Source organism: Oryctolagus cuniculus, chromosome 2, assembly GCF_964237555.1.
Source record: "Oryctolagus cuniculus chromosome 2, mOryCun1.1, whole genome shotgun sequence".
Classification (NCBI taxonomy): Eukaryota; Metazoa; Chordata; class Mammalia; order Lagomorpha; family Leporidae; genus Oryctolagus; species Oryctolagus cuniculus.
Genome location: NC_091433.1, coordinates 148,519,423 through 148,546,090, shown reverse-complemented (window position 1 = coordinate 148,546,090; position 26,668 = coordinate 148,519,423). Strand labels below are relative to the sequence as shown.

Below are 26,668 nucleotides of genomic sequence, written 5' to 3'. Positions count from 1 at the left end.
CTTCTTCCAGGTCTCCCACGTGGGTGTAGGGGCCCAAGGATTCGGGCCATCTTCCACTGCTTTCCCAGGCCACCGCAGAAAACTGGATTGGAAGTGGAGCAGCTGGGACTCGAACTGGCAACTGAACTCGATGCCGGCACTACAGGCAGCGGCTTTACCCGCTATGCCACAGTGCTGGTCCCCAAAATGTTCATATTTTAAAAGCTACAAGAGAAATAAAAACATGTTTATTATTGCTTTTTAAATAGCCCATTAACAACACTACCACGGTCCTAGTTTTTAATGTTTTCAATGATTTTCAAAAGTGCCTCTCTTGGAGTGGTGGTAATTAAGCATTTTGGTTGGGTATACTGAATATAAAGTATAGGATTTTCCTCATATCCTGAATGGAATGAACCCTCTCACAGCCAGAGGAAAATGCTAGCGTTGCACAAGGAAGTAGTTTTGAGGTTTTCAGCAGTTAAAACTTCTCGTCACTCTTTATTTTTAAAAATACTCTTTTCTGGGAGCTCAGGCGCTAACAGATGGGCAGGCCGTGCCACAGGGTGCTGGGAAGGGGCAGGATGGTCTACCACAGGTGTGCCAAGTGTTTCCTTACAAAGTGAAGGCTAAGAGAGCCGAGACCTAACCATCTTGAGTCTCCCCTAAGATGTGCTCTTCCACATGCTGAAATGGTTTTCTCCTGGGGACGTCCGAGCTGTTGGACCTCAACAGTAGCGTGTGGGCATGTGCCAGCTTTCAGGACCTGTGGCCTTCAAACAACCAGAAGCTCTTTGCGAGGGCTGCCGAGAGGGAAACTGCGAAGCTGCGTGAGTGTGGACCTGAGGAGACCCGCGCGGACGTGCACGGCCTGAAAGCTTTCTCGCTGGTTCATCTGGCCGGGCGACTCACTACAGGTGCGGCACCCTTCATCTGGCTCTTCCTTGGCAACCGGAAGCTGCTGCAAGGCTGTAGCTCACGAGTGCTTCCGGGCTGATGACTGACGGCGTCCATCCTGCGCTGCTTGGTCAGAATGCTGAGTGTCCGTGGATGAAGAGAAAAAGAAAACAAGGTTCTTAGCCAGCTTGTCTCTTGTCTGGAAAGTAAGATAATAGCGGATGTGTCAGTTGCTGGAAAAGTCTGCCACTGGTTATACAAACTCAGAAACTGCTGGCTGGCGGGTTTGCCAGAACCCGGAAGAGGCCTCCACAGCTTCCGGTCATCTGGAAGAACTCCTTGTCTTAAAAGTCTTCGCACCTCACTGCGCAGGGCCAAGAGCTGGGAAAGTGCTTGGTTCCATCTCTGCGCACCTTCACCTTTGCCTTTAAGGCCGCCAGTCTTTTCCTTTGTAAATGTTTGTGGGTTACACCTGTTACAGAAACGCATCCCACTCACTTTGGAAGGTTGTCCTGTAGGGAAATCCTGTCCTGACAGCAAAAGTTGAGGCTGCTTCAGAGCAGAGGGGCTGGTGGAATTCAGTCCAGTCTTTTTGGCACCTACTCACTGTATCCTGCCTCATCACGACCAGGAAATCAAGGATTTGTAGTTGTCTAGCCGTTTTCCTCCACCACTTGCAGCTGTAAAAAAGTCGTTTCAGGTTAAATCATAATGAGCCCCAGTTTGACAAATGGAAGCAAACTTATTCTTGCCACTCTACCTAGCGATGGAGGCAAACTTACTCTAATCACTCTGCCAAGTGATGGAGGCACCATGCTCAAAGAGAGGGGAAAAAGGGAAGAAATTCACATGGATAGACTGCTCAGCCTGATATTGAATAGAAAATTGTGTGTACCTGTGTGTAAAGGTAAGCAACAGAACTTAAAAGAAATGTAACGATGTGGTTCTTTGGAATCTCAGAGTATTCAGCAAGAATTAGTAAGTTCTGACAAGTTCAGAGGACCTCAGTGGATTCTCAAAAAAAAAAAAAATAGGAAATAAATGCAACTGTGGTACCTCATACAGTAGAACAATATCAATCTCATTACTATTCCACAGTGCACTTTTAAACATGGATGTTGATCATGTTAGCAAATTATATTTTTCTCTCTATGTTTTTGCGTGAATAGCTAGTAGCTTCTGAAATATTTTTGTTTTTAAATATTTTTTATTTATTTGAAAGGCAGAGTAACAGAGAGAGGGAGAGACAGACACAGAGATTTTTCACCTGCTGGTTCACTCCCTAAGTGGCCACAACAGCTGGGGCTGGGCCAAGTCCAAGCCAGGAGCCTGGATATTCCTCCTGGACTCCCACATCAGGGCAGGGTCTGAAGCACTTGCCACCTTCCACTGCTTTCCCAAGCGCATTAGCATGGAGCTGTATCAGAAGTGGAGGATCCAGGACTCAAACCAGTGCTCTGATGGGTTCCCAGTGTAGTAGGCAGAGGCTTAACCTACTACTACACATCACTGCCCTCCAAAATATATTTAACAATAGTAGTTTTGGGGTAGATATTTGGCACAGTGGTTAAGATGCCCCTGTTTGGGGTGTCCACATCCCATATTGGAATGCCTTGGTGGGAGTCCTGGCCCTACTTCTGACTCCAGCTTCTTCTAATGGTCCTCCTGGGAGGCAAGAGGTGACAGCTCAAGTACATGGGTGCCTGCCACACTTGGGAGATCTGAATAGACTTCTGGCTGCCGGCTTTGGTCTGGCCCCAGCCCTGGCTGTTGCAGGCATTTGGAAAGTGAACCAGCTGGTAAGAGAACTCTAATTGTCTCATCTCTCTATGTATTTTATTTTTTTTAAATAAAGTTTTCAAAATTTGAATGTTTCTGGTGAAGATGCTAGGCGTTCCTGTTAGTGAGTGTAAAAATCAGCCCATGATTTTCAGGGAGCATTTAGGCATGTGTAGCTAAAGACATAACACTGCTGCTGCTGTGTAGTAACCATGTAAGGAACGAAGTACAGATATTAAAAAGACTAAGCAAAAATGTTCCATAAAACCATAAATCAGAAACACTGTTAATGGAAAAATAGGTGAAGCAGATAGTTAATAGCAAGGAAATAGTTACTGTTAGGCAAGCAAAGAAAGTATAAAATGTATATATATTATGATCACACATGGATATACATATGATATTACAAGTGCATTGAAAATTCTAGAAGGAAATAAAGTGATCCTTCAATGTCCTTAGGGGATTGGTTCCAGGACCGCCTTTTCCTCCCACCCCCATCCACAGATTTTAATAAGTATAAATGTCATTATACTTGCAAATAACATACGAAATCCTTCTGTTTATCTCATATACTGTTTATATTACCTGTAATACCTAGTACAGTGCAATTGCTACATAAATAATTATACTGCATTGTTTAGGGAATAATAAGAAAAAAGTTGATATGTGTTTAAAAAAAATACTCTTCCTAAAAGTTAATTGTAGTGTGCATTTTTTACCTACTTGATTAGGCACCTGTGGTTCTCAACTACTGAGGGCTCAGACATGTTCCTACCAACAAGGCTGTATTTTGTGATAGCCCCATCACTCATAATTTGGGTTGTCCATTTATTATGTAGTAAGAGCTTGACTTAGTTTTCAGAACCATCTCCTCATCAATCCTAGCTGTAATCATGTTGGTTTCTATTATCTCATTTAGCTTCTGTTGTGTAGTATAAAGGTCTTGATTATCTTCACCTCTAAACAGGAACAGCACATTTTAAAAAAATTCTAATAGAGTGAATTCATAAGAATTTTAATATGATGTAGTTAAAATAATTCAAAATCAAAATATTGCTAGTTTTTTATTTTCTAGTAATAAAACTGAATTTAGAGCTGGGAAAAGGAAATATAAAAAATGACATTAATAGGAGAGATAAATTTATCCATAGACAGTTGCAACATTTCTGTGGTAAGTCCAGAGCCAGAAGAAAACATGAGAATCTTTTACTCTACAATAACTGCAAGGCAGCATATCTAGGTTAATGTTTTTGTTAGTTTAATTTTCTATTGAAATTCTTTTTCTCCATTTTTGTTGGAAATTTCAAGATGTTTTAGTGTGTTTCTGCCTGTGAATGCTTTGTTGTTTATAAGTAGATATTTTCCTCCATTTCTGAGAATTATGGATTGATAATCATTTTAGAACTCAGATTAGCAGTGTAATTTTGTGTTAATATGTATGAGAGCAATGCAGCCGATTTTATGAATCCCTAAATGTCATATGTCATAGAAACTGTTTCTGAAATAATTCCTACTATTTATTTAATTCCTATGAGCTTATTTTTTCATAATGTGCTTGTTTTTACTGAGAGTGAAATTTAACAACGAAACACTTTAAGTGAAGGTTATTGTAAATAGAGGTGTTACAGTAGATCAGCTACACAGTTTGGTGGTATAGACTGCTATTTTAGGAAAAAATGATCATCAAGTTCATGTTTTCTGAATACTAGGATCATGTAATTTATAAAAGTCAAACTTTTGATGCTGGACTTCTTTTCTCTTGTGTTTCCTGTCTAGTATACAGAGGGTGAAGCTAAGAAAATAGGAGTGGTTGGCTGGGTGAAGAATACCAGCAAAGGCACTGTGACAGGCCAAGTTCAAGGCCCTGAAGACAAAGTCAATTCTATGTGAGTATTAAGACTAATAACACATGCATAAAATTTGTGGGGCTATTTTAATATTTTGTTGGGCAACAAGCATAGTATTTTATGGGCTATATTTAGTTTGTAGATCATAAGTAAGCCAACATATTTTTTGACAAGGTAGCAGAGAAATTCCCAGAATTGGGAGTAGAATTTCTGTGTGTGTGTGTGTGCGTGTGTGTGTGTGTTTTAGTGTGTGTCAACTATTATGATTAAAAAATATTTCCAGTATCTGTTGGCTGCTTGCTTCTGTGGCCCCATCCCGTGGACTGACCCTTCCTTCCCTCCCAGTACCTGGACAGAAGTAGAGCACTGGGCTTGGGCGAGGGACTTGCAGGGGCCCTATCCTTCTTGGCTGCAGCTTTCCTTGTAGTGGCCAGGATGCTGCTCAGCTTCTCATGCTTCCTCTTGACATGGATTCCATTCCCACCCTTTTCTTGATGATCTTGAAGGCCCTTTTGTCCTTGGAGACCTTGAGCAGTTCTGTAGAGCTGTGTTCAGATAGGGCAAAGCCACACACCATCTAAATCTTGTCCCACATGAACTTGTTCTGCTTGCGGAAGTGCTCACAGCTGCAGCTGTGCCTTGTCTTGCTTATGTTCTTGGTCACCTTGTAGACCTTTGTTGAGGTCCATGGCCATCAGGTAACACAGAGCCATGGCCTCACAGAGGATCTGGAGCTCCAGATGGTGACAGGTCTTGGCAGCCAAGGAGTGCAATTTCTGTTTAGGAATGGATTTCCTTGGTGGACAGGTCTCAGGAGACTATTATGCTACTTTCCAATGTATATGAATTTGTTCAGTAGCATCTCTGCCCACATAGGGGATGTGTCCAGGGCCCAGGTATGTCCAGGGTTCCAAGTGTTGCAACAGAAGCATAGTGCCTCAGGATGGTTCTTAAAAGTTCTTCAAGTAAGGCCGGCGCCGCAGCTCACTAGGCTAATCCTCCGCCTTGCAGCGCCGGCACACCGGGTTCTAGTCCCGGTCGGGGCGCCGGATTCTGTCCCGGTTGCCCCTCTTCCAGGCCAGCTCTCTGCTGTGGCCAGGGAGTGCAGTGGAGGATGGCCCAAGTCCTTGGGCCCTGCACCCCATGGGAGACCAGGAAAAGCACCTGGCTCCTGGCTCCTGCCATCAGATCAGCGCAGTGCGCCGGCTGCAGCGCGCCGGCCGCGGCGGCCATTGGAGAGTGAACCAACGGCAAAGGAAGACCTTTCTCTCTGTCTCTCTCTCTCACTGTCCACTCTGCCTGTCAAAAAAAAAAAAAAAAAAAAAAAGTTCTTCAAGTAGCATTCAAGGCAAAAAGATTGCCATCTCTTTTTTATTGTACAAGTACCTTGCTTATCTAATTGTAATTTTATTTGTACTGTCAATGAGAATGTGTTTTATGAAGTGTATAATTACCATAATATGCATCCTTAGTGAAAAAAGGACCAGTTTCAGTAATATTAGGAAAAGTACTTGTATATTCTTAGGCATTGTTTCTTTAGCTTAGTAATTTCTTTTGTTCTCTGTAGTCTTTAATTTATTTATTATTTTTAAATTTAAGATACAAATCTATACATAGAGTGAGAAAGAGAGAGAGGCACACTTGCATTTGCTAGTTCAGTCCTCAAATGCTCATACCTACCAGTGTTCCATGTGGATGGTAGGAATCCAACTACTTGATCCATCACTACTCCCTCCCAGAATCTGCCTTGGTGGGGAACTGGAGTTCGGAGCTGGAGCTGAGAATCAAGCCCAGGTACTCTGATATGAGTTATTGATGTCTTAACCATTAGGCCAAATGTCAACCCTCACCTGTGTTTTAGAATAAAAATTAGCTAACATTTATCAAACATCTGGAGTTGGAATGTGGGGAATCTGCTAAGTACTTTACTTGAATTATTTTGTTTAATCTTCACAGCAGACTCCATGAGGTAAGTACTAAGTAACACTCAATTTACTTTATTTTGTTGTTTGCAATTTAAATTTGTTTTCATTACTTAATGTTTTCAGATTTTAAAAGCAATACTTTTTGCTTGTTGTTATAAGTGAAGTAATACAATGCAGAGGGATATAAAAGTAGACCATATGTAATAGTAGACCATAGATATAAAAGTAATCTACCCCTTCCTCTGTGTTTCCTTTCCCTTTATGTGCCACCTGTGCCAATGGCTTTGTAAACTTTCCATATGTTTCTTGGTCATAGAAATATTAAGCTTATATCCATAATTAAGATTTTGCTTCTTGTTACTGAAATGGAATATTTCATGCATATTCTTCTGTAACATGTTTTTGTTTAGTGGATATTCCAATGGTCAGTAAACATATCATTATTAACTCCTCATTTCTACAAATTCCTTTTCTGTATAGGTAGCATTTGTATGTTAAAACACACTCCAATTTGAAAAGTGGTATTAAAAATTCATTTTCAAAAAATAAAAACTCACAGTTAATGGAAAACAATATTTTTTAGTAGGATTGTTACAAAATACACAAAGGATTGGGAGGCTTACATTGCATGGAACTGATAGTTCACTGGTCAAGAAAATGCTTAATGATTCTGCGATAGTTGAAGAATAGGGACTGGGTGTTAAATGGAAGCTCATGCAAATCACGTTATCTAATCCATGTTGATTCCAGGTCTTTGATAAATGTGATCAACATAAATGGAATCGTATTATTCATTCTGCTCATTCTTTCTTTCCAAGTCCTGCATTCTTATCTGACTTCTCAAGTCATGTGTGTTAGCAAGCTGTTTTGTATGTTCTCTCTGTCTCTGTCTCTGTCTCTCTCTCTCTCTCTCACACACACAAAGGGACACATTGTGCCTACTTCAGTGCACACATATCTTGAGCTTTGATCAGTATTTGCTTTTTTAAAATGAAATTGTGGTGTATGCCCTTTTCTGCACTTTTATCACTCAAAGATATATTCAGGAACATGTTTTTGAGTCAGCTGGTACAACTTAAATTAATTCTTTTAATGGTTGCTTATTATTCCAAATATAGATATACCATTATTTAATACCGTATTACTGGAGATTCATTTTTTTGTTTCTTGATTTTTGCAGTAAGAGCAATGCTGCAATAAATGTTTTATTGATGACTTTATTTGTATGTGATATATTCCCGAGTGTGATTTGTTGATCCAAGTGTGTGTGTATTTTTAGTGTTTAAATATTTGCCAGGCAACTTTCTAAAATAATTCTACACAATTTATATTTCTTCCTCCTCATCCTATCAGCAATTGGTATTATTTCTAACTTTTCTTTTATCTGTTTGGCTGTAGAGTGATTTATTTTTTTTTTACTGGAATGTGCCTTTCTCTGATTACCAGTTAGCTTGGGCATCTTTATGCCCATGGCCATCTGCATTTGTTCTCATGAATGCCCTTTTCAGATCCATTTCAGCCATTTCCCATTCAGTTGCTTGTCTGTTGCCAATTTTTAAAGAGCTCTTTGCATGTTGGTAATGATTACTAACCCATTAGCTGTTATGTATTTTATAAGTATTTTCCCCAATTTATCATTTGCCTATTAGTTTTGTTTATGATAGCCTCTGCAACATAATTGTTTTAAGTTTTTATAAACTGAAATATGTCTGTCTGTCTTACTGGTTGAAAAACAGATTGTGAATGTTGTTTATAGCCCTTGTCTAGTTTCCTGCTGAATTATGGTCTTTTTATTTATTGAACCCTTTATTTAGTGGAATATTAAACCTTTGACTATAATGTAAACTAAAAATGTCATCTCAAAAAATAATAAATAAAATATAAAGTTGAAAAAATATATTTTACTTATTTGAAAGAGTGACACAGAGAGAGGAAGACAGAGAAAGAGATCTTTCATCTGCTGGTTCATTCCTCCTGTGGCTGCAATGGCCAAGGCTGGTCCCAGCAAAAGCTGGGAGCCTAGAAATCCATCCACATGGTTGGCAGGGGGCCAAGTATGTGGGGCATCTTCTGCTGCTTTCCCAAGTGCCTTAACAGGGAGCTGGATCAGAAAGCAGAGCAACGCACTTGAACTGGCATCTCTCCAATAAGGGATGCTGGCATTGCAGGCAGTAGCTTAACCTGTTGGACCACAACGCTGGCTCTTCCCTGAAAGTTCTTGATGCTGTTGGCATATGGCATCATGTGAACATTGATGGATTAGTTATAGTAATCTGGCTTTTTTTTTTTTTTTTGGCTGTCCTTCTAGAAATTCTAAACTGCTAATTTTCCCTGGGCCCTTGGATACTTCTGCTATTTCAGTACCACATAGCACCCTAGGTCAAGGTTTGCCCAGGTCCACTGTTAATGTTTTTGAAGATCAGTCCTACAGTACTCCCCAAACTCAAATTTGTCCCAAACCTGCAGTTGGTGTATTGTTCGCTATGAACTGAGGATGTGCCTAAAAAGGGGTAATCTATCCCTGCTGGCCTCTTCCTGAGCCTGTAGTAGGTTCAAAATCCTTGTCCTGTGTCTGTCAATGTAACTGCTAGATCACATGCTGAGCCCACAGTCCGCTAAGACGAGTGTAGCAGGGGTCAGGACCAAAGTTCACTCTGGTTTTGTCTATCTGCTGCTAAGGTTGGCTCACTGCCTGATGCTGCACCTCCCAGCCACTGGTGATGCTGGCTGAGGTATAAGACTGTTCAACCAGGATCACAGAACTCTGCTTGATACTGAAGTAGGTCTGCAGGCTTGTCAAACTGTGCCTCTCAGGTAAACTCAAATGAATAATTAATGATCCCAGCTTCTTCATGACTCCCTCTGGAGAGACCTACGTCTTGACTTCAAGTGGTGTTAGGAAAAACAGTATCTGGCATTTTCAGTTTTTGTCCTAGCAGGTGGGATTTAGCACCAGCCTATGAAGATGGAAGATCATTTTCTCTCTCTCTTTCTGTGATTCTGCCTTTGAAATAAATAAATAAATCTGGGCTGGCGCTGTAGTGAAGGTTAAGCCTCTACCTGCAGTGCTGGCATCCCGTATGGGTGCCAGTTTGAGTCCCGGCTGCTCCACTTTTTTTTCCCCCAGAGAAAAAAGCAAATTTATTTATGTCAGAAACCTCCAGCCAGAGTGGCCTGAAATGGGGGGGGGGGGGGGGCTCCAAAAGAGGCAAAACCTGAAGGGGCTAGTGGTAGTGGGGTTTAAGCACAATTTTGGGTGGGGAAAAAAAGGAAAACTGCTACTCAGCTAACATTCTGCTATAAGGTGGGGCAAAACCCATCGAAGGACCTGATTTATTTATTTGAAAGGCAGAGTTGAGGTAGGGGGAGAGACAGAGAGAGATCTGCCATCCTCTGGTTCACGCTTCTAATGGCTGCAATGGCTGGAGCTTCTTCTGAGTCTCCCACATGGGTGGAGGGGCCCAAATATTTAGGGCATCTTCCCCTGCTTTCCCAGGCACAGTAGCAAGGAATGCTTGATCTGACGTGGAACAGCCGGGTCTCGAATTGGCACCCATATAGGATGCCAGCACTGCAGGCTGCAGCTTTACCTGTTATGCTACAACATTGGCCCCACCATGTAAGTTTTGATTCAAGTTCTCAAGTTCTATAAAGCAACAAGTTAAAATTTTAACTGGAATTACATTGAAAGAAATGTAAATCTGGGGAGAATTTATTTACAAAATATATTAAAACTCTCATTTTGTTCTTATTTAATTCTTTCAATAGTGTATTATAATCTTATGGATAAAGGTCATCTTTCTCCCCAAGGTATTTGATAGTTTTGATTCTATTATAAATTCTGTCTCTCAATCATTTTATTTTCTGCTCATTGCTAATATATAGAAATATAACAAATTCTGTGTATTGTCTTACTTCCAGCAGTTTTACTAAACTCGCCTATTGATTGTACTGACTCATATATAGATTCTTTTGGAAGTTTAGTGTATGTAATAGCATGTGTCATCTGAGAATAATGAGAACTTTATTTCTTCCTTTTCCAATCCTCTTCTCTTTTATTTATTTATTTATTTGGTTATTTTTTTTTTTTGCCACACTGCACTGGTTAGGACTTCAAGTATGATACTGAATAAAAAGAGAAGAAGTAACAGTCTTCTGTGTCTTCTTTTTGATCTCAAACACCTGACATTGATGTATAAAACTAAATTATTTTTTTTTTCTGAGCTCAGGTCAAGTGTAGAAAACCTCATAGTTATAAAGGTCAGTTGTAAAACCTTTTCATCATTGCTCAGAAAAGATTAGCCTCTCTCTCCGTCTCTTTCACACTCACACACACACATACACACACACAATTTCATCCATCTAGTCCTCAGTTATCCACTGCCATCTTTATTATAGACACATGCATACATACATACATACACACATACACACACACAACCCCCAGATGTAACGCCCATATTGTTTTAAATAATGATAGTTTTCCTTCTCAGAACAATGGAGATCATGCATCAGGTAAGACTAGAAGGTCTTCTGATGCTCAGATTTGGCTATTTTCATCATTGACCCACCTTGGTATGAGCAGATCTCAGAGAAATGAAACTAAATTATTAAGCAATATACTATTATATAGTAAATATGTACTTCTAAATAATATATACTTTACCACTTAAAATTAAGAGTGCCAGCTATGAAGAACAGGATGATGGGGCAGGAATTGTGGGGTAGCTGGTAAAGCTGCTGCCTGCAATGTCGGCATCCCATATAGGCGCCAGTTCGTGCCCTAACTACTCTGCTTCCTATCCAGCTCCCTGCTGTTGGCTTGGGAAGGGCAATGGAGGATGGCCCAGGTGATTGGGCTCCTTCACCCATGTGGGAGACCCACAAGAGGCTCCAGGCTCCTGGCTTTGGCCTGGCCCAGCCTTGGTCATTGTGGCCATTTGGGACGTAGACCAGTGAATGGAGGATCTCTCTCTCTCTCTCTCTCTCTCTCTCTCTCTCTCTCTAACTCTGCCTTTCAAATAAATAAGTCTTTGAAAAAATATTACAGAGAATGAGATGGTAAGGATTTGAGGGTGTTTACATTTACAAGGGTGTGAAATAGGATGAATCATCCTAGAATCTTAGTTGGACAAGATGAGAAATTAATTGGAAGGGAATTGATCGGTGGTGTGAAATGGTTCCTTCGTTGGATCCTTTTTTTTCCTTCGTTGGATTTTTAAAAAAGATTTATTTATTTTATTTGAAAGGCAGAGTTACAGAGAGGCAGAGAGAGAGAGAGACAGAGAGAGAGAGACAGAGAGAGAGAGAGAGAGAGAGAGAGAGAGGTCTTCCATCTGCCGGCTCATTCTCCAGATGGACACAATGGCCGGAACTGGGATAATCCAAAGCCAGGAGCTAGGAGCTTCTTCCGGGTCTCCCATGTGGGTGCAGGGGACCAAGGGCTTAGGCCATCTTCCAGTGCTTTCCCAGGCCATAGCAGAGAGCTGGATCAGAACTGGAGCAGCTGGGACTCAAATTGGCGCCCATATGGGATGCCGGGACTACAGGTGGCAGCTTTACCTGCTACACCACAGCACCAGCCCCTCATTGGATCTTGAACTACAGAATTATAAAGCTTTGAGAAACATTGTTTTATTGCCCACTACAGTCTTAGAATCAGTTGGATCAATGCAGAAAGGAAATGATGGAGTTTGTGTGAAGCAGTAATGATACTTTTTCTCTACTGTGAGTGAAGATCTGAGTTAGATGAGTCTTGGACTTTTTCCTCCCTGAATCCAGTTGTTGTGCAACTGGACTTCGTCTAAGCTTTGCTAAGTGGAAATTCCTCCTGCTGTCTGAAAGATTATTGAAATGTTATATACATTTTGGTGTTTTCATGTGTTTCTCTTGTACAATTTTTTTTGTATAGATTGTGGGTTTCAGAGAGAACAGGAGAGTGAAGCCCAGGTGCTTGTTACCCAGTTTCAATAACAATTAACTTTCTGATAATCTTGTTTCATATATTTCTGCAACTTTTGTTTTTTATCATTGCTAGACTGTTTAAAGCACATTTCCAGTATATTTTTTCACCTGTAAATCTGGGTAAATGATATCAAATTGGCAATACTTGACAAAATTTTAATGTATAAAAGAACAATTTCATCTAGCATTTTACTATGTTTCAGGCTAATATTTTACTGTGTTTCTCTAATGTAGGCTATTTGTATCTGTTAGTGTGTATTCTAAGCCCCATGACAAATCTGCCTTCAGATGTCAAAGTATATCACATAAGCCATCAGTAATGCTTTTCCCTGAGGTCCTGTCATCCTCCTAGCGTTGGTCTCAGTTTCCTGTACAACTGTGGCTCTGGTTCCTCTCTTTGCCTCTTTCCTGTGGAGCGGGCTCCTGTTGCCTCATGTTTTTTATCTTGATTTCTTCCCTCGTTTTGCAGAAACATCATTCTTGATAACAGAAAGGAATTCTCCCAAGGAAAGGTGCATGAGAGACAAAAAGTTTACGTTCCTGCATGCCATCATTTAATCTCTTGCTTGAATGACTGAGTTGTAAAATTCTTTGCCAAAAATAACCTGCTGATCATTTTGAAGGCATAGTTTCATAACGTCTAAGGTTACTATTCATGGGTTTGATGTCATTCAGACACAAAGGATTAGGAGTTACAGTTGTTTACTCAGAAATCTTGTTAGGTGCCCAATTTAGTCCTCTTTTTCTGCACTTTCATAACCATCTACCTTCATGCAAGTTTTAATTTAACTTTAAATGTCATGTTATTGGAGAAGGAGAATGGTTTTTCTTTGACAATTTCCTGTCCTCTCTCTTCTTGGTTTTCCTCTTCTGCAACTTCTGTGTGGACCTTGCCTGATTTTCACTTTTCTCACCTCGTTTCCAAATATTTTTACCTGGGAAATTGCCTTAAGTTTATCTTCCAAGCTTTCTATTTTTTATTTGTTTCTACTTGCTCCATTTTAATTATTTCTTTTTCATAGTATCTTTTTTTCCCTCAGCTCTGAGGATGTTATATATCTTTTGGAGGTTCTTTCTTTTTTAACTTTTATTTAATGAATATAGATTTCCAAAGTACAGCTTATGGACTACATTGGCTCCCCCCCCCATGACTTCCCTCCCACCCGCAACCCTCCCCTTTCCCGCTCTCTCTCCCCTTCCATTCATATCAACATTCATTTTCAATTTTCTATATATACAGAAGATCAGTTTAGTATACATTAAGTAAAGATTTCAACAGTTTGCACCCACATAGAAACACAAAGTGAAAAATACTGTTTGAGTACTTGTTATAGCATTAAATCTCAATGTACAGCACATTAAGGACAGAGATCCTATATGACGAGTAAGTGCACAGTGACTCCTGTTGTTGACTTTACAAATTGACACTCCTGTTTATGGCATCAGTAATCTCCCTACGCTCCAGTCATGAGTTTCCAAGGCTATGGAAGCCTTTTGAGTTCACCAACTCTTATCTTATTTAGACAAGGTCATAGTCAAAGTGGAAGTTCTCTCCTCCCTTCAGAGAAAGGTTGGAGGTTCTTCTTATTTGCTGAAGGTTCCTTTTCTCTCCTCTCCTTTCCTTTTTTTTTTTTTTTCCCTGTTTGCTTATTTTTCTTCTGTTTTTCCTACTACAAGCTTGTCTTACAATCAGATTTTCAGTTAACTTAGTGTTAAAAACAGACAGCTAAGAATGAACAGAACTTTAAGGATAATGAGCATATAATTGTACATTTGTAGCTGGAGGAATTGTGATTACTGATGTGGAGCTGACTGTTGTATTGGGGAGTCTCCAACTGTCAAATCTGTAGGTTCTGTGTTCTGCAGGAACAAATCTTGGGTCATCTCTGGGTTCCATGCTGTGAGCTGACTTGCTGACTTGTTCTATTGTTTCAGTAAGCACATAGGCTCTAGCGTCCTTTCTTTGTTTTACTGGAGAGCTACTACTCTTCCATCTGCTTTCCTTCTTATTGTTTGTTGAAATCTTTTGTTCAGATGGTAGGATATTAAGCTAGGAATATTTTCAGATAGAAGTTAATAGGAACCTGGACTTAAATGGATAAAACAACTAGAGGTTCATTTTTCTTAACAAGAAATCTGGAAGTACATTGTTATTGGCCTTGATTCAATAGCTCAGTGATGTCAGGACCAACATCTCTGTGATTGTCTTAGCAAAGTCCTCATGGTCAAAAAAGGGAAACTGCAGCTGTGTGTCTTATCTACAGTCAAGTCAGGAAGAAAGCAGAAGAGGGTGAAGATTGTATTGCTTTTCCTGAACCATGCAGAACAGACATCCACTGTGTTTTATTGGCTGGTAAAGGATTGTTTGATTATACCTCACTATGCTACAAGGAAGACTGGGAAATTGGTTTGGCATATGGATAACCCAAACAAAATTGGTGCTCTCTTGGCCAGGAAGAAGGGGAGACTAGGTACTAGGTACTGGGTACTAGGTAGTCAGTGAATACTATTTCTTACATCTTTCATATTTTAATGTTAATGGGGTTTTAGATAAAAAGAGATAAACACATAATGTGTAACTGCAATGTGAAAATTAAGTGAGAAAATCCACTTAGCTGGTACCTGGCACATAATAAGTATCAATAAATGATCGTTATCATTACAGGACTCCTGGTACACTGCTTTTTACGTTTCATGGTGATTGGATATGCCACTTGGCTCCTAGATACATAGATATCCTTCCAGGGAAATTAGGCTAGAGAAATAAAGTTGGTTGTCATCAGTATGTAGGTAGTGTTTGAAGCCACATACATGGATGAGATTATCCAGGGAGAGTGGGTATAATGAAAAGCATGTAGGAAGAAGACACTGGAGACTGTAAATTAAACTTTACAAACATTATGAATGGTTATGGCATGGATAAATAAACATAGTTAGGTTTTAAAGAATGAATTTATTCTTCTAGTGTAATATACTGTTAAAGGCACTAAATTACCAAAAAACTAAACCACAGTAAGAAATGTCATAGAAATAGGCTGTAAGTCAGACTAGATGTGGTACATTTGTAGTACCTGATTTTCCTTTAGTTATTAAAAATAATGATTTTTCTTTTCAGAATACTGTGACAGTAATAAGATGCAGAAATTAGAGTTAAATTATCTTGAAAAACAAGTTTGATTTCTTCCTGAATTGTGGAAATGTAGACTATAACAGGGACCATCACTTAGAGATGGCCTGACTGTAATTGTAGCAGCCCTACTCCATTCTTGCTAACAAGCCAGGAGCACTCAAGAACATACTGTAGATGTATGTGTTTGTTTCCTTCCCCTTCTGTGTTTTATGTTCTCAGAAAGAATGATGGTTTTCTTTTGCAAATTGCACTATGTGATTCCAATTGCAGAAGTGAGTTCTGCCAACATTTTTTGATGTACAGAAACAACTTTGAATCTGTTATTTTATTAAATGTACCTCATTTTATTTTTGAAAATTTAAAAACATTTTCTACTCCTTAGTAATCATTTCAAATTAACATATAGAGTTATGACACTTGGCACAAGCCTTTGGCTATCCTCATAAAATGTATTTTTTTTTTAAAAAGACTAAATGGTAATTTTAGAAAACAAAAGACATTTGTATTTGGAGACAGTGAACCAAATTCTAAAATTATGTCTTGATTGTGACATATTTTGGAAACCATATGTTGTATATCTGTTTTTTTGTACTTCAAAGGATTGTTAACAGACTGGAGTATATACTCCAGTCATACATGGAGTACATACAAGAGATGATCAAATGGTCTGGAAAACTATGTTGTAATTCAAAGAATGCTTGAAGGTTTGGGGGATATTTAGCTGGAAAAAGGAATACTTGAGGGAATCATATATTTTACTGCAAGTATTTGATGGACTGATACATGGAAAAGGGTAGATGCTTTCTGTTGTTTCAGAAAGCAATAATTTTGGTTGTACCTATGGATATACTTGCTTATTTCAGCTCATCCTGACAAGTTTTCCTGTAAAGGCATTTAATGTATCTAATGGTGGAATTTTGTCAATACCTAGAAATTGTCTAGTTCAAGGGTTGGGAACCTAACTCATGAGCCAGAACTGGTCTACTGCCTGTAGGTAAATAAGTTTTACTGGAGGATAACTACACTCATTTATGTTTGTCTACAACTGTTTTCCTGGTACCACGGCAGAGTTGAGGTATTGCAGTATAGGCTGGATGGCCATGAAGCCTAGAATATTTACTCTCTGTTTACAGAATAAATTTGCTCAACCCTGTGTAGATATCAGACAAGTCAAGGGTGCTGCAGAAGATCCAAGTGAATGGTGTGTTAGACTGGGTGACCTTCAGTATCCTGTCTAGCTGATATTCAATGGCTCTGGATAGAGTTGCTGATTTCCAAGGGTAATTCAAAAAATTTGTGGAAAGTGGAATGAAAAGATAAGTTTATTTTGGTGCAGAAAGTTTTGAAATCCATTCACAGGAGTGATTTTCAAAAAGTTGATGAAAATGTATTATGACAAGTAATATGGATTCAAAATTTTTGCATCAAAATAAACGTATCCTTCCAGTCCATGTCTCGTGAAATTTTTCAAGTAACCTCATACATATACTTAAAATGCATTCATAGTTTAAAAGTTAGACTAGTCATATTCACAAATACAGCTATATTTATTTCTTCCATAGAGAATAGCATTTGTGTGAAAAAAAGAAGTTTGGACAGCATCCTGCTTTAACTATGAAATACCATTGTTTTCAATTTCCAGCTGTTACAGTAGAAGATTGGAATGAAGCAGTGGATTTTGTGAACAGTTAGGTTGTATCAGATTCAAAGTTATTTAATATTTTAAAAAATAAATGTTCTCTGGCAGACCATGAGTGACATAAGTTTCTATGTAACCAGAGTTGCTAATTTTTCCTAACTTTTCTTATCTAAGAATCTCAAAAACATTTTGATAATATTTTATACCTTACTCATCAGGGTCCTTCTTAACAAAAATAGATGTGGTTATTAAGAAAGGTTCCATTGGAAAGTCTATTTAAATATAGAAGACCTGGACATTTTTCAAAGGAACAAAAATCATTGAAGAGCTGTAATTTTGGAAAAAAATTTTAAAGTAACCTAATGATATAAAGTAATGTGAAATTAGAAACATATAGTAAAGTCAAATTTCAAACACCAGATTTCAGGCCTCAAATACTAAGTAGTTTATTTCCCTTTGGAATGCAACAAATATGTATTAAAATGACTTAACTGCATATTCTTTGTTTTAAATAATATGTACATTTAGTAAGATAATAATGTTTAATAAATAATACATAATATAGCTCTAGTGACTTTTAAAAACATTCATAGACTATTTTTAGAACATTTTTTTGTATTTGAAATATTTATTCTTAACTTTATTTGAGAGAAGAAGAGAGAGAGGGGGGCAAGACAGAGCTCCCATCTACTGGTTCACTTCCTTAGTGCCCATAATGGCCAGACATGGACCAAACTGAAGCCAGGAGTCAGTTATGCAGTCCAGGTCTCCTAGTTGAGTGACCAAATACCCGAGCCATTATCGGCTGCTTCTAGGGTATGTATTAGCAGGAAGCTGGAATTGGGAGCAGAGCTGGGAGTTAATCAGGCACTCTGATGTGGAACAAGGGCGTCCTAAGCAGTATCTTAACTGGTAGGCCAAATACCCACCCCCAGGTATTAGGACAAATTGAGTAGAAAGTAGAGTTCCCATTGCTTCAGGCTGGGGGATTAACCCACTGTGCCACAGCACCGACCCACATGTAATCTTCTTGTTAGAAACAAACTATACATACCCATGTAGTTATATTAATTTCCATCATTTATAAAGATGAGATCATGCTGCACATATTGTTCTTCAGTTTTAAAAATGTCATATTGTTATATTTTGTGGTTATCTTGATGGCAGTAAATATTTTTTGAATTGCTGTACTAGTTCTATTTTATGGATAAGTCATAATTTGATCAATTACTGGACATGAAATTTTTTGCATTTTTTTGCTCTAATGAATCTTGTTGCAGTGAGCATCCTTGTACACACATGTATGTATACCTTGTACACGTTTGTATGTGTATCCTTTATATTAGTCAACGCTAATATGTGTTAGTGCTAGCATTCTTCAGTGACCAAGCAGTAAGGTTTCTTATTTCATGTGGAGAGACCCACAATAAACAAACAATTAAACAAACAATACAGAAACTAATTTTTAAAACATTTATTTATTTATTTGGAAGAGTTACAGTGAGAGACAGAGAAAGAAAGATCTTCCCTATGCTGATTCACTCACTCCCTAGTTGGCCACAACAACCAGGGCTGGGCTAGGTCAAAGCCAGAAGGCTGGAGCTTCTTCCAGGTCTTCCGTATGAGTAGTAGCTGCTGACGCACTTGAGCTATCTTCTGCTGTTTTCCCAGGCCATTAACAGGGAGCTGGATGGGAAAGGGAGCAGCTGGGACATGAACCAGATGTTGGTGTTGCTAACCACAGCTTTACCTTCTGTGCCACAATGCCAGCCTCCCAAAACTAATTTTTAAAGAAAGATTTATTTACTTGAAAAGCAGAGGGTGGGGGAAGGAAAGACATAGAGAGACTCTATCCTCTGGTTCACTTCCCAAATAGCTGTAATGGGTAGAGCTGGGCCAGGCTGTAGCCAGGAGCCTGGAGCTCCATCTGGTAGGCGCCCAGGTCCTTGGACCATCTTTGAATGCCCTCCAAGTGCATTAGCAGGGATTAGCAGTGAAGCAGCGAGGGGCCAGCACTGTGGCGCAGCAGGTTAAAGTCTTGGCCTGAGGTGCCAGCATCCCATATGGACGCTGGTTCTAGTCCCAGCTGCTCCTCTTATGATTCAGCTCTCTGCTATGGCCTGGGAAAGTAGTAGAGGATGGCCCCGGTCCTTGGGCCCCTGCACCCACATGGGAGATCTGGGAGAAGCTCCTGGCTTCTGGCTTCAGATTGGCACAGCTCTGGCCGTTGTGGCCATCTGGGGAGTGAACCAGCAGATGGAACACCTCTCTCTCTGTCTCTACCTCTCTGTAACTCTGTCTTTCAAATGAATAAAATAAATCTTTAAAAAATAAAAGAAGTGGAGCAGCCAAGCAAACAAGCACCCCAACATATGATGCCCTAATATCGGATGCCAGTAATACAGGTGGTCACTCACGCCACTGCACCATTATGCCAGCCCCTAAACTAGATATTTTTAGATAGCAGTAAGTCTTCTTTTTTAAAAAAGATATATTTATTAATTTGAAAGTCAGAGTTACACAGAAGAGAGGCTCCTGGGCAAGTGGAGGAAACATCTGCCTGATGCAGGTAATAGGGTGCATTGTGTATAGGGAACCAGAAAACAGGAAAACCAACTAAGAGTTTTTCTTTTTGATCTGACAATGTGCCAGCAATTCTAATCCGTAAAATACTGTGCCTGGTAACCTCCCCCATCATACCACTGACATTGTATGTGTACATTTCCTGATAATTTTGAAATATTCATTCCGAGATGTGGGTCAAAGGCTGTGTGCATTGTAAGTTTAAACAAGGGTTTCATTTTTGCTTATAAAAATTATGAAGCATTTTGCAAATGAAAACGGAATAAACTAAGGATTCATGGTCCCAGGAAGTTTTGTTCTCCTATGTCCTCTTTTTTTTTTTTTTTTTAATGTTTTTTGTAGGTGACATTTCAGTTTCTTTCTCTTCCTTCCTTCCTTCCTTCCTTCCTTCCTTCCTTCCTTCCTTCCTTCCTATTTATTTATTTATTTATTTAAAAGGCAGAGTTACAGAGAGGCAGAGGCAGGGGGAGAGACAGCTCTTCCATTCTCTGGTTCACTCCTTAAATGGAGCTGAGCTGATCCAAAGCCAGGAGCCTGGAGCTTCTTCTGGGTCTCCCACTTGGGCGTGGGGCCCAAGCACTTGGGCCATATTCCACTGCTTTGTCAGGCCATAGCAGGAGCTGGATGGGAAGTGGAGTAGCTGGGACTTAAACTGGCGCCCACACGGGATGCTGGCCCTACAGGCGGTGGCTTTACCCACTACAAGCAGTGGCTTTACGCCAGCCCCGCTATGTACTTTTTTTTTTTCTTTTTTGACATGTAGAGTTAGACAGTGAGAGAGAGGGAGACAGAGAGAAAGGTCCTCCTTCCATTGGTTCACCCCCCAAATGGCCGCTATGGCTGGAGCGACACCGATCTGAAGCCAGGAGCCAGGCGCTTCCTCCTGGTCCCCCACACAGGTGCAGGGGCCCAAGCACTTGGGCCATCCTCCACTGCCCTCTGGGGCCACAGCAGAGAGCTGGACTGGAAGAGGAGCAACCGGGACTAGAACCCGGCACCCATATGGGATGCCGGCGCCGCAGGTGGAGGATTAACCAAGTGAGCCACAGCATCGGCCCTGTACTCTTATAAGTTAAAAGAAGTATTGATTTGGGTAATTTAAGTGAGTCAAGCCAATTCTAAAACAAAATGGAAATTAAACATTTTCCCTGTCTCTTAAATGAATTAAAAAAATTAAAAACTAAATGGAAATCGAACAAAAATCACTCATAAACCTGCTGATTGAAAACAAAAATGGATAATACTTTGATGCAAAATACAACTTTGTGTGTGTGTGTATATACACACACACACACACACACACACACTTTAGAAAGGCAGAGTGACATAGAGAGTCAGATAGATCTTCTAGTCTCTGGTTCACTCCCTACATGGCAGCAGTGGCCCGGTCTAGTCCAGGCTGAAGCCAGGAACCAGCAACTCCATCCAGGTCTCCAGTATGGATGCTCAGTATCTGTCTGCTCCCTTCCTAGGTGCACCAGCAGGTAGCTAGATTGGAAGTGGAATGGTCAAACCCGAGCCTGCGTTCTGAAATGGGATGTTGGTGTCACAAGCAGCAGCTTAACCCACTGTGCCACAACATTGGTCCCCGTAATACAACTTTCTATTTTTCTCTTTTGCGGGGCTGGAGTCAGATGACTAAACTGTTGGTTTGGTATTCTCCCAGAACTATGTTGCAGTTTTTAACAAAATTGCTTTTGGTTGTACCTTCATCTAAACCCAAGTTTCCTGTGATTTAAAAACAAACAAACAAAAGAACCCACTCAAAACCAAGAAATTGTAGAGCTGGAAAATTCATGAGAGATTGCCTGTTTTAACCCAGTAAGTTTCTATTGGAATAGGCATCTTGTTTATTCAAGTGAAGGTGGCACATCTGGGAAGTGTTGGGACTCAGTTGCAGAATTGGACCTGAAAAATAGTCACAAATCAGCTCCCTTATGGAGTTAGGACTTTTTGGAATACTTTTTAGTTGTGGAAATATTTTGTCATGGTCATTTTTTTTTTAATACAGCAAACATTTGTGTGCCTTTTGATGTCCCTCTGCTAGGTATAGGGGATATAAAACTGATGAAAGCTATTGTGAATAGTCCAGGCAGTTTGAGATGAAATAAACGAGTCAGATCACAGGATGGAAGCTGTGGGTGCTGAGCGGGATTTGGGAGTGCACATGGAAGGAGTACGCCCCTTGTCGGGTGCAGGACATGCCTCTTCTGTTCTTCCAGCCTCTTTTTACTCTTCTTGCTGGCCTTTCCACCCTGCTTCTCATTCCCTCCCTAGGACTTTCGGTCTTTGCTGAATCTTATCTCCAAGTCTTGCTGATTGTCCCCTGCTCACCCTGTTATAGGCTCTTACTGCATGCTCTGTTTCTTTACATCGCTTAGCACCACTGTCAGGAAACAATTGTCTAACTCACCTCCACTTTGTGCTTTCAGCTGTAAGTTACAGAAAATTTGGTGAACAGGTGGCTCCAATAAATGGGAATTTATTCTCTAATGTATTAGAGACTGGAGGCCATTGGCCCTTGTTAAGCTGATCATCAGTGTCAGGACTGTGTCTATACGACTTCCTTTGTATTTTTTCTTGTGTTTCTAAGATGGCCGTCCCCACCTCAAGCATCACACCTCACTGCAGGCTGAAGGAAGGGATGGCCGTGGGCCTGTTCCTTTTACTCTGGAAATCCGACTCCCAGAAGCCTGTGGCATACTTGCCCATATGTGCCATTGCCCATCCCTAGGTGAGTTAGCTTTTCCAGCCACTGATAAGGAAGGGAGTGGTTGGAGAGAAATAGTAAGATGGTGTCAGATGCACCAGTCCACAGTGTCTACCACACCTCTCAAGACTATAAGCTCATTGGGCGTCCTTGTGTGCTCTTCTTTCAGTTCCCATTGCCTAGCACACTATCTGCTGAACTGAACAAATGGTGACAAATATTTCAGAAAGAAAAGGTGGAACAGGAACATTCCAGGAGAAGAGACTATCAGGTAGACAACACAGCGCTGAAAGAGCATCCACAGTGCATGTGGGGACAAGTGACTGGAGCACAGACAACAAGGACTGTCAGAAATTGAGACTGGAAAGGCAGATTGGGGCCAACTGTGGAAAGCCTTGCATGTTAATTTGTCCTTTCTTCTGTCAGCAGTGGGAAGTCATTGAAAAGCTTCAAGACAGTGACAGTAGAATTTGTGGATTAGGATATTAACTCTATTGGTAGTGTGGAAGGAGAGAGATTGCAATCAGGGAGACTATTAACTACATCCTACTGTAGTTCAATACAGGAGAGTAAGAATCACTTGGGAAATTGGGAAAATGTAATTTTAAAATCATCTATAACAGTGATTCTGAAAGTATGACCTGGGTCAGTAGCATCAATATTACCTGGTGACTTGTTAGACATGCAGATTCTTAGGTTCCACCTTTGTCCTACTGAACCTCAAGCTCTAAGAGTAGGGTCCCACAACCTGTGTTTTAATAAGTCCTCAAGGTGGGGACAGCACTGTGGCATAGAAGGTTAAGCCTGCCTGTAGTGCCGGCATCCCATATGGGAGCCAGTTGGAGTCCTGGCTGCTTCACTTCCGATCCAGCTCCCTGCTAATGCACCTGGGAAGGCAGTGGAAGTTGGCCCAAGTGCTTGGGCCCCTGCACCTGCATGGGAGATCCAGAAGAAGCTCCTGGCTCCTGGCTTTGGCCTGACCAAGCCCTGGCCATTATGGCCATTTGGGGAGTGAATCAGCAGATGGAGGATTCTCTCTCTCCCTCCCTCCCTCCCTCCTTCCTTCCTCTCTCTGTATCTCTGCCTTTCAAATAAATATATAAATCTTCAAATAAAAATAAGCTGTCAAGGTGACTTTGCACTACACTAAAGCTTAAGAACCATTCAGATATTTAAGGTGAAAGACGATTTGGGGATAGATGATTCAATCTATGTGTTAGAATTACCTGGCGAGTTTTTACAAGGCCACTATACCTCCTGGCAGAACAACTAAATCAAAATCTCTGGGGTGGGGGCCCAGGAGTCAATGTATTTCCAGTACTCTCAGGTGGTCCCAGTGTGCAGCCAGGTCTGAGAACCACTGAGTTTGTGTAACTCCTACAGATGAGAAAGCTGAATTCTAAAAGAGGAGTTGCTCAAAGTCATACAGCAAGTTCAGGTAAGAACTGCATCGCTAAAGTCATTCTTTTAAACTGTCTTGTCCAAGATGCTTTAAACACTATCTCAATTTTTTATTAATTTTCCTTAAGGTAATCATTCATAGTGACAAATGTAATTGCCAAATTTTTAGAAGAAAAATAGATTACAGACAGCGTTATAAAAAAATTAAGTTCTCTTTTGTTAGCAGTATTTCACTTTTTAGAAACTTATGACTTCTGTAAAGACTTTGTAAAAATATTTCAATATTAATGACAACAATATAGATAAGATACAGGCAAATAGTAATTTATTTGTGTGTGAATAAGTAGTAAGAGCCATTTTTTTTCAAACTCTAGGTGGAGCTCTTTGGTTTTTCTAACTATAATTTTGAGTCTGTTTTTAAAAGGGAGATATTTGGGGATTTTTTTTTTAAACAAAACAACTTACAATTTATAGTAAGTATTCTTAACACTTCTCAGCTCTCCTTTTCTTGCTTCAGAACCATATAAAAACTTGTATTTTTTTTTCATATTATTGGGCCAAATCCAAATCTGGGCCTCTGAGTCATTTTCAAACACCTTAAATTTTATTCTTTTTTTTTAATAATATTTAACAAACAGGATAGGTTTCCCGTGCTTATTGTTTCTGATGTCTCAATGTTGAAATAGAATTTCTATAAAATTCTATAAATTTCTATGTGTATCGCTTTATGAATGATGCCAGTAGAGAATGTCCTCCTGACAATACAGCTGTTGCTATAGTAATTCCTTCAGCTATTTTTACACTATTGTATGCAGAGGAGTATTAACAGCTACCTTCTTGGAATATGAAGAAACTGTTTGCTGCCATTTCCTTTCCTTTTTACTAATTCAGCATTCTTCTTTCTGTTGGGAGTATATATGGAGGCATGTTACTTTACTTAAAGATTTATTTATTTTTTATTTGAAAGGCAGAATTAGAGAGGGCGAGACAGAGAGAGAAACATTTAATCTGCTGGTTCACTCCTCAAATGACCACTCTCTCGGGCTGGGCCAGGTGGAAACCAGGAGCCAGGAGCTTCTTCCAGTTCTCACATGTGAGTGGCAAGGTCATCTTGAGCCGTCTTCTGCTGCTTTTCCAGGCGCAGCCAGGACTCAGACTGACATCCATATGGAATATGGAGCACCAGTGTTGTGGGTAGTGGCTTAACTGGCTAGGCTACAACACCAGCCCCTTTTGTTATTTTAGATGGTATGATGATGTGGTGTATGGTTCTAGGTGATGTGGTTCTAGGCCAGCAGCATTACGGTTGGCATCACCTGTAAGTTTATTAGAAATGCAGCTTATCAGTCCTCTCCTACACAGAGCTACTGAACCAGAAACAAAACTTGGGAGTGGGATTCAATAATCTGTTTGGATTTACTGTCATAGGTTATTTTGAAAGGATAAAAATCCAAGTATTCCCTGGAACCTGTATTGAAAATGCCTTCTGGGCTGGCGCCGCGGCTCACTAGGCTAATCCTCCGCCTAGTGGCGCCGGCACACCGCGTTCTAGTCCCGGTCAGGGCGCCGGATTCTGTCCCGGCTGCCCCTCTTCCAGGCCAGCTCTCTGCTGTGGCCAGGGAGTGCAGTGGAGGATGGCCCAGGTGCTTGGGCCCTGCACCTGCATGGAGACCAGGAGAAGCACCTGGCTCCTGGCTTCGGATCAGCGCGGTGTGCCAGCCACAGCGTGCCAGCCGCGGTGGCCATTGGAGGGTGAACCAACGGCAAAAAGGAAGACCTTTCTCTCTGTCTCTCTCTCTCACTGTCCACTCTGCCTGTCAAAAAAAAAAAAAAATGCCTTCTGTGCTGTCAGTTTTACCCATTTGGGTTAGTTTAGGGCTTTTCTCAAATCACGAAGTATTTTCTTAAAGGGCAGAATTCTCATTCACTAAGTTTCAGGTGGAGCTCGACATGCATCAAATCTAACAAGTCCCAAGTAATGAAGTAATGTGAGTTGTCCTTGTTCATGGATCACATTTTTAGGAGTCAAGATAGTCACCAGCCAAATAGCACACAATAAGATTATACCCATGCTCATGTATAAAAATTAGCTAAGATTTATGACTAACTTTTGGTTTAGTATTTTTTAAAGATTTACCTATTTATTTGAAAGTCAGAGTTAGACACAGAGAGAAGGAGAGGCAGAGAGAGAGAGAGAGAGAGAGAGAGAGAGAGAGAGAGAGAGACACGGCGGGGGGGGGGGGGGGAGGGGAGGTCTTCCATCTGCTGGTTCATTCCTCAATTGGCCACAACAGCCGGAGCTGTGCCAAGCCAAAGCCAGGAGCTTCTTCCAGGTCTCCCACGTGGGTGCAGGGGCCCAAGGATTTGTGCCATCTTGCTGCTTTTCCAGGCCATAGCAGAGAGCTGGATCAGAAGTGGAGCAGCTGGGACTAAAACCGACGCCCATATGGGATGCTGGCACTGCAGGCAGTGGCTTTACCCGTATGCCACCGTGCTGGCTCTTGGTTTAGTATTCTTAAAGTCAGTGAGTTTTCCCTTTTCAGTCACACTCAGTGAAAAACATGTATTTCTGAAACATAATGTTCTCTTGTCTGCTTTAAGGTGACTCACCCTTAAGCGATACTACAAGAGGGTATTGTTTGGCAGACTCAGTCTCTGAGATCCTCTAATATAATCAGCAGTGGATACACTTAAGGATTGCATGGTTTTTTAAATTGAGAAATGAATTCATTCATGCATCATATAACCAGGGAGAAAACCCTGAAGTTTGAAGATACTTTAAGACAAAATAATTTCAGACAAAAAATAGTTCAT

The 26,668-nt window shown here is 40.5% G+C and overlaps 1 protein-coding gene, 2 non-coding genes and 1 pseudogene across 9 annotated transcripts in view; 1 reads left to right on the top strand and 3 right to left on the bottom strand.

The window, feature by feature from the left end:
• The window catches only part of ACYP2 (acylphosphatase 2), a 355,520-nt gene that overhangs the window by 202,082 nt on the left and 126,770 nt on the right, over positions 1-26,668 (top strand). For all 7 annotated transcript variants that reach the window (XM_070069127.1, XM_070069129.1, XM_070069130.1 and 4 more), the window contains one exon: positions 4,432-4,541. In XM_070069127.1, coding sequence (XP_069925228.1) covers positions 4,432-4,541 — 110 coding nt within the window. The remainder of the gene's footprint in view (positions 1-4,431; positions 4,542-26,668) is intronic.
• Positions 4,769-5,215, bottom strand: LOC108176356 (large ribosomal subunit protein eL36-like; annotated as a pseudogene).
• On the bottom strand, positions 10,648-10,717 carry LOC127490457 (small nucleolar RNA U2-30). The gene has a single exon (XR_007918406.1). It is a non-coding gene; the product is annotated as a small nucleolar RNA U2-30 (small nucleolar RNA).
• LOC127490458 (small nucleolar RNA U2-19) lies at positions 10,915-10,995 on the bottom strand. The gene has a single exon (XR_007918407.2). It is a non-coding gene; the product is annotated as a small nucleolar RNA U2-19 (small nucleolar RNA).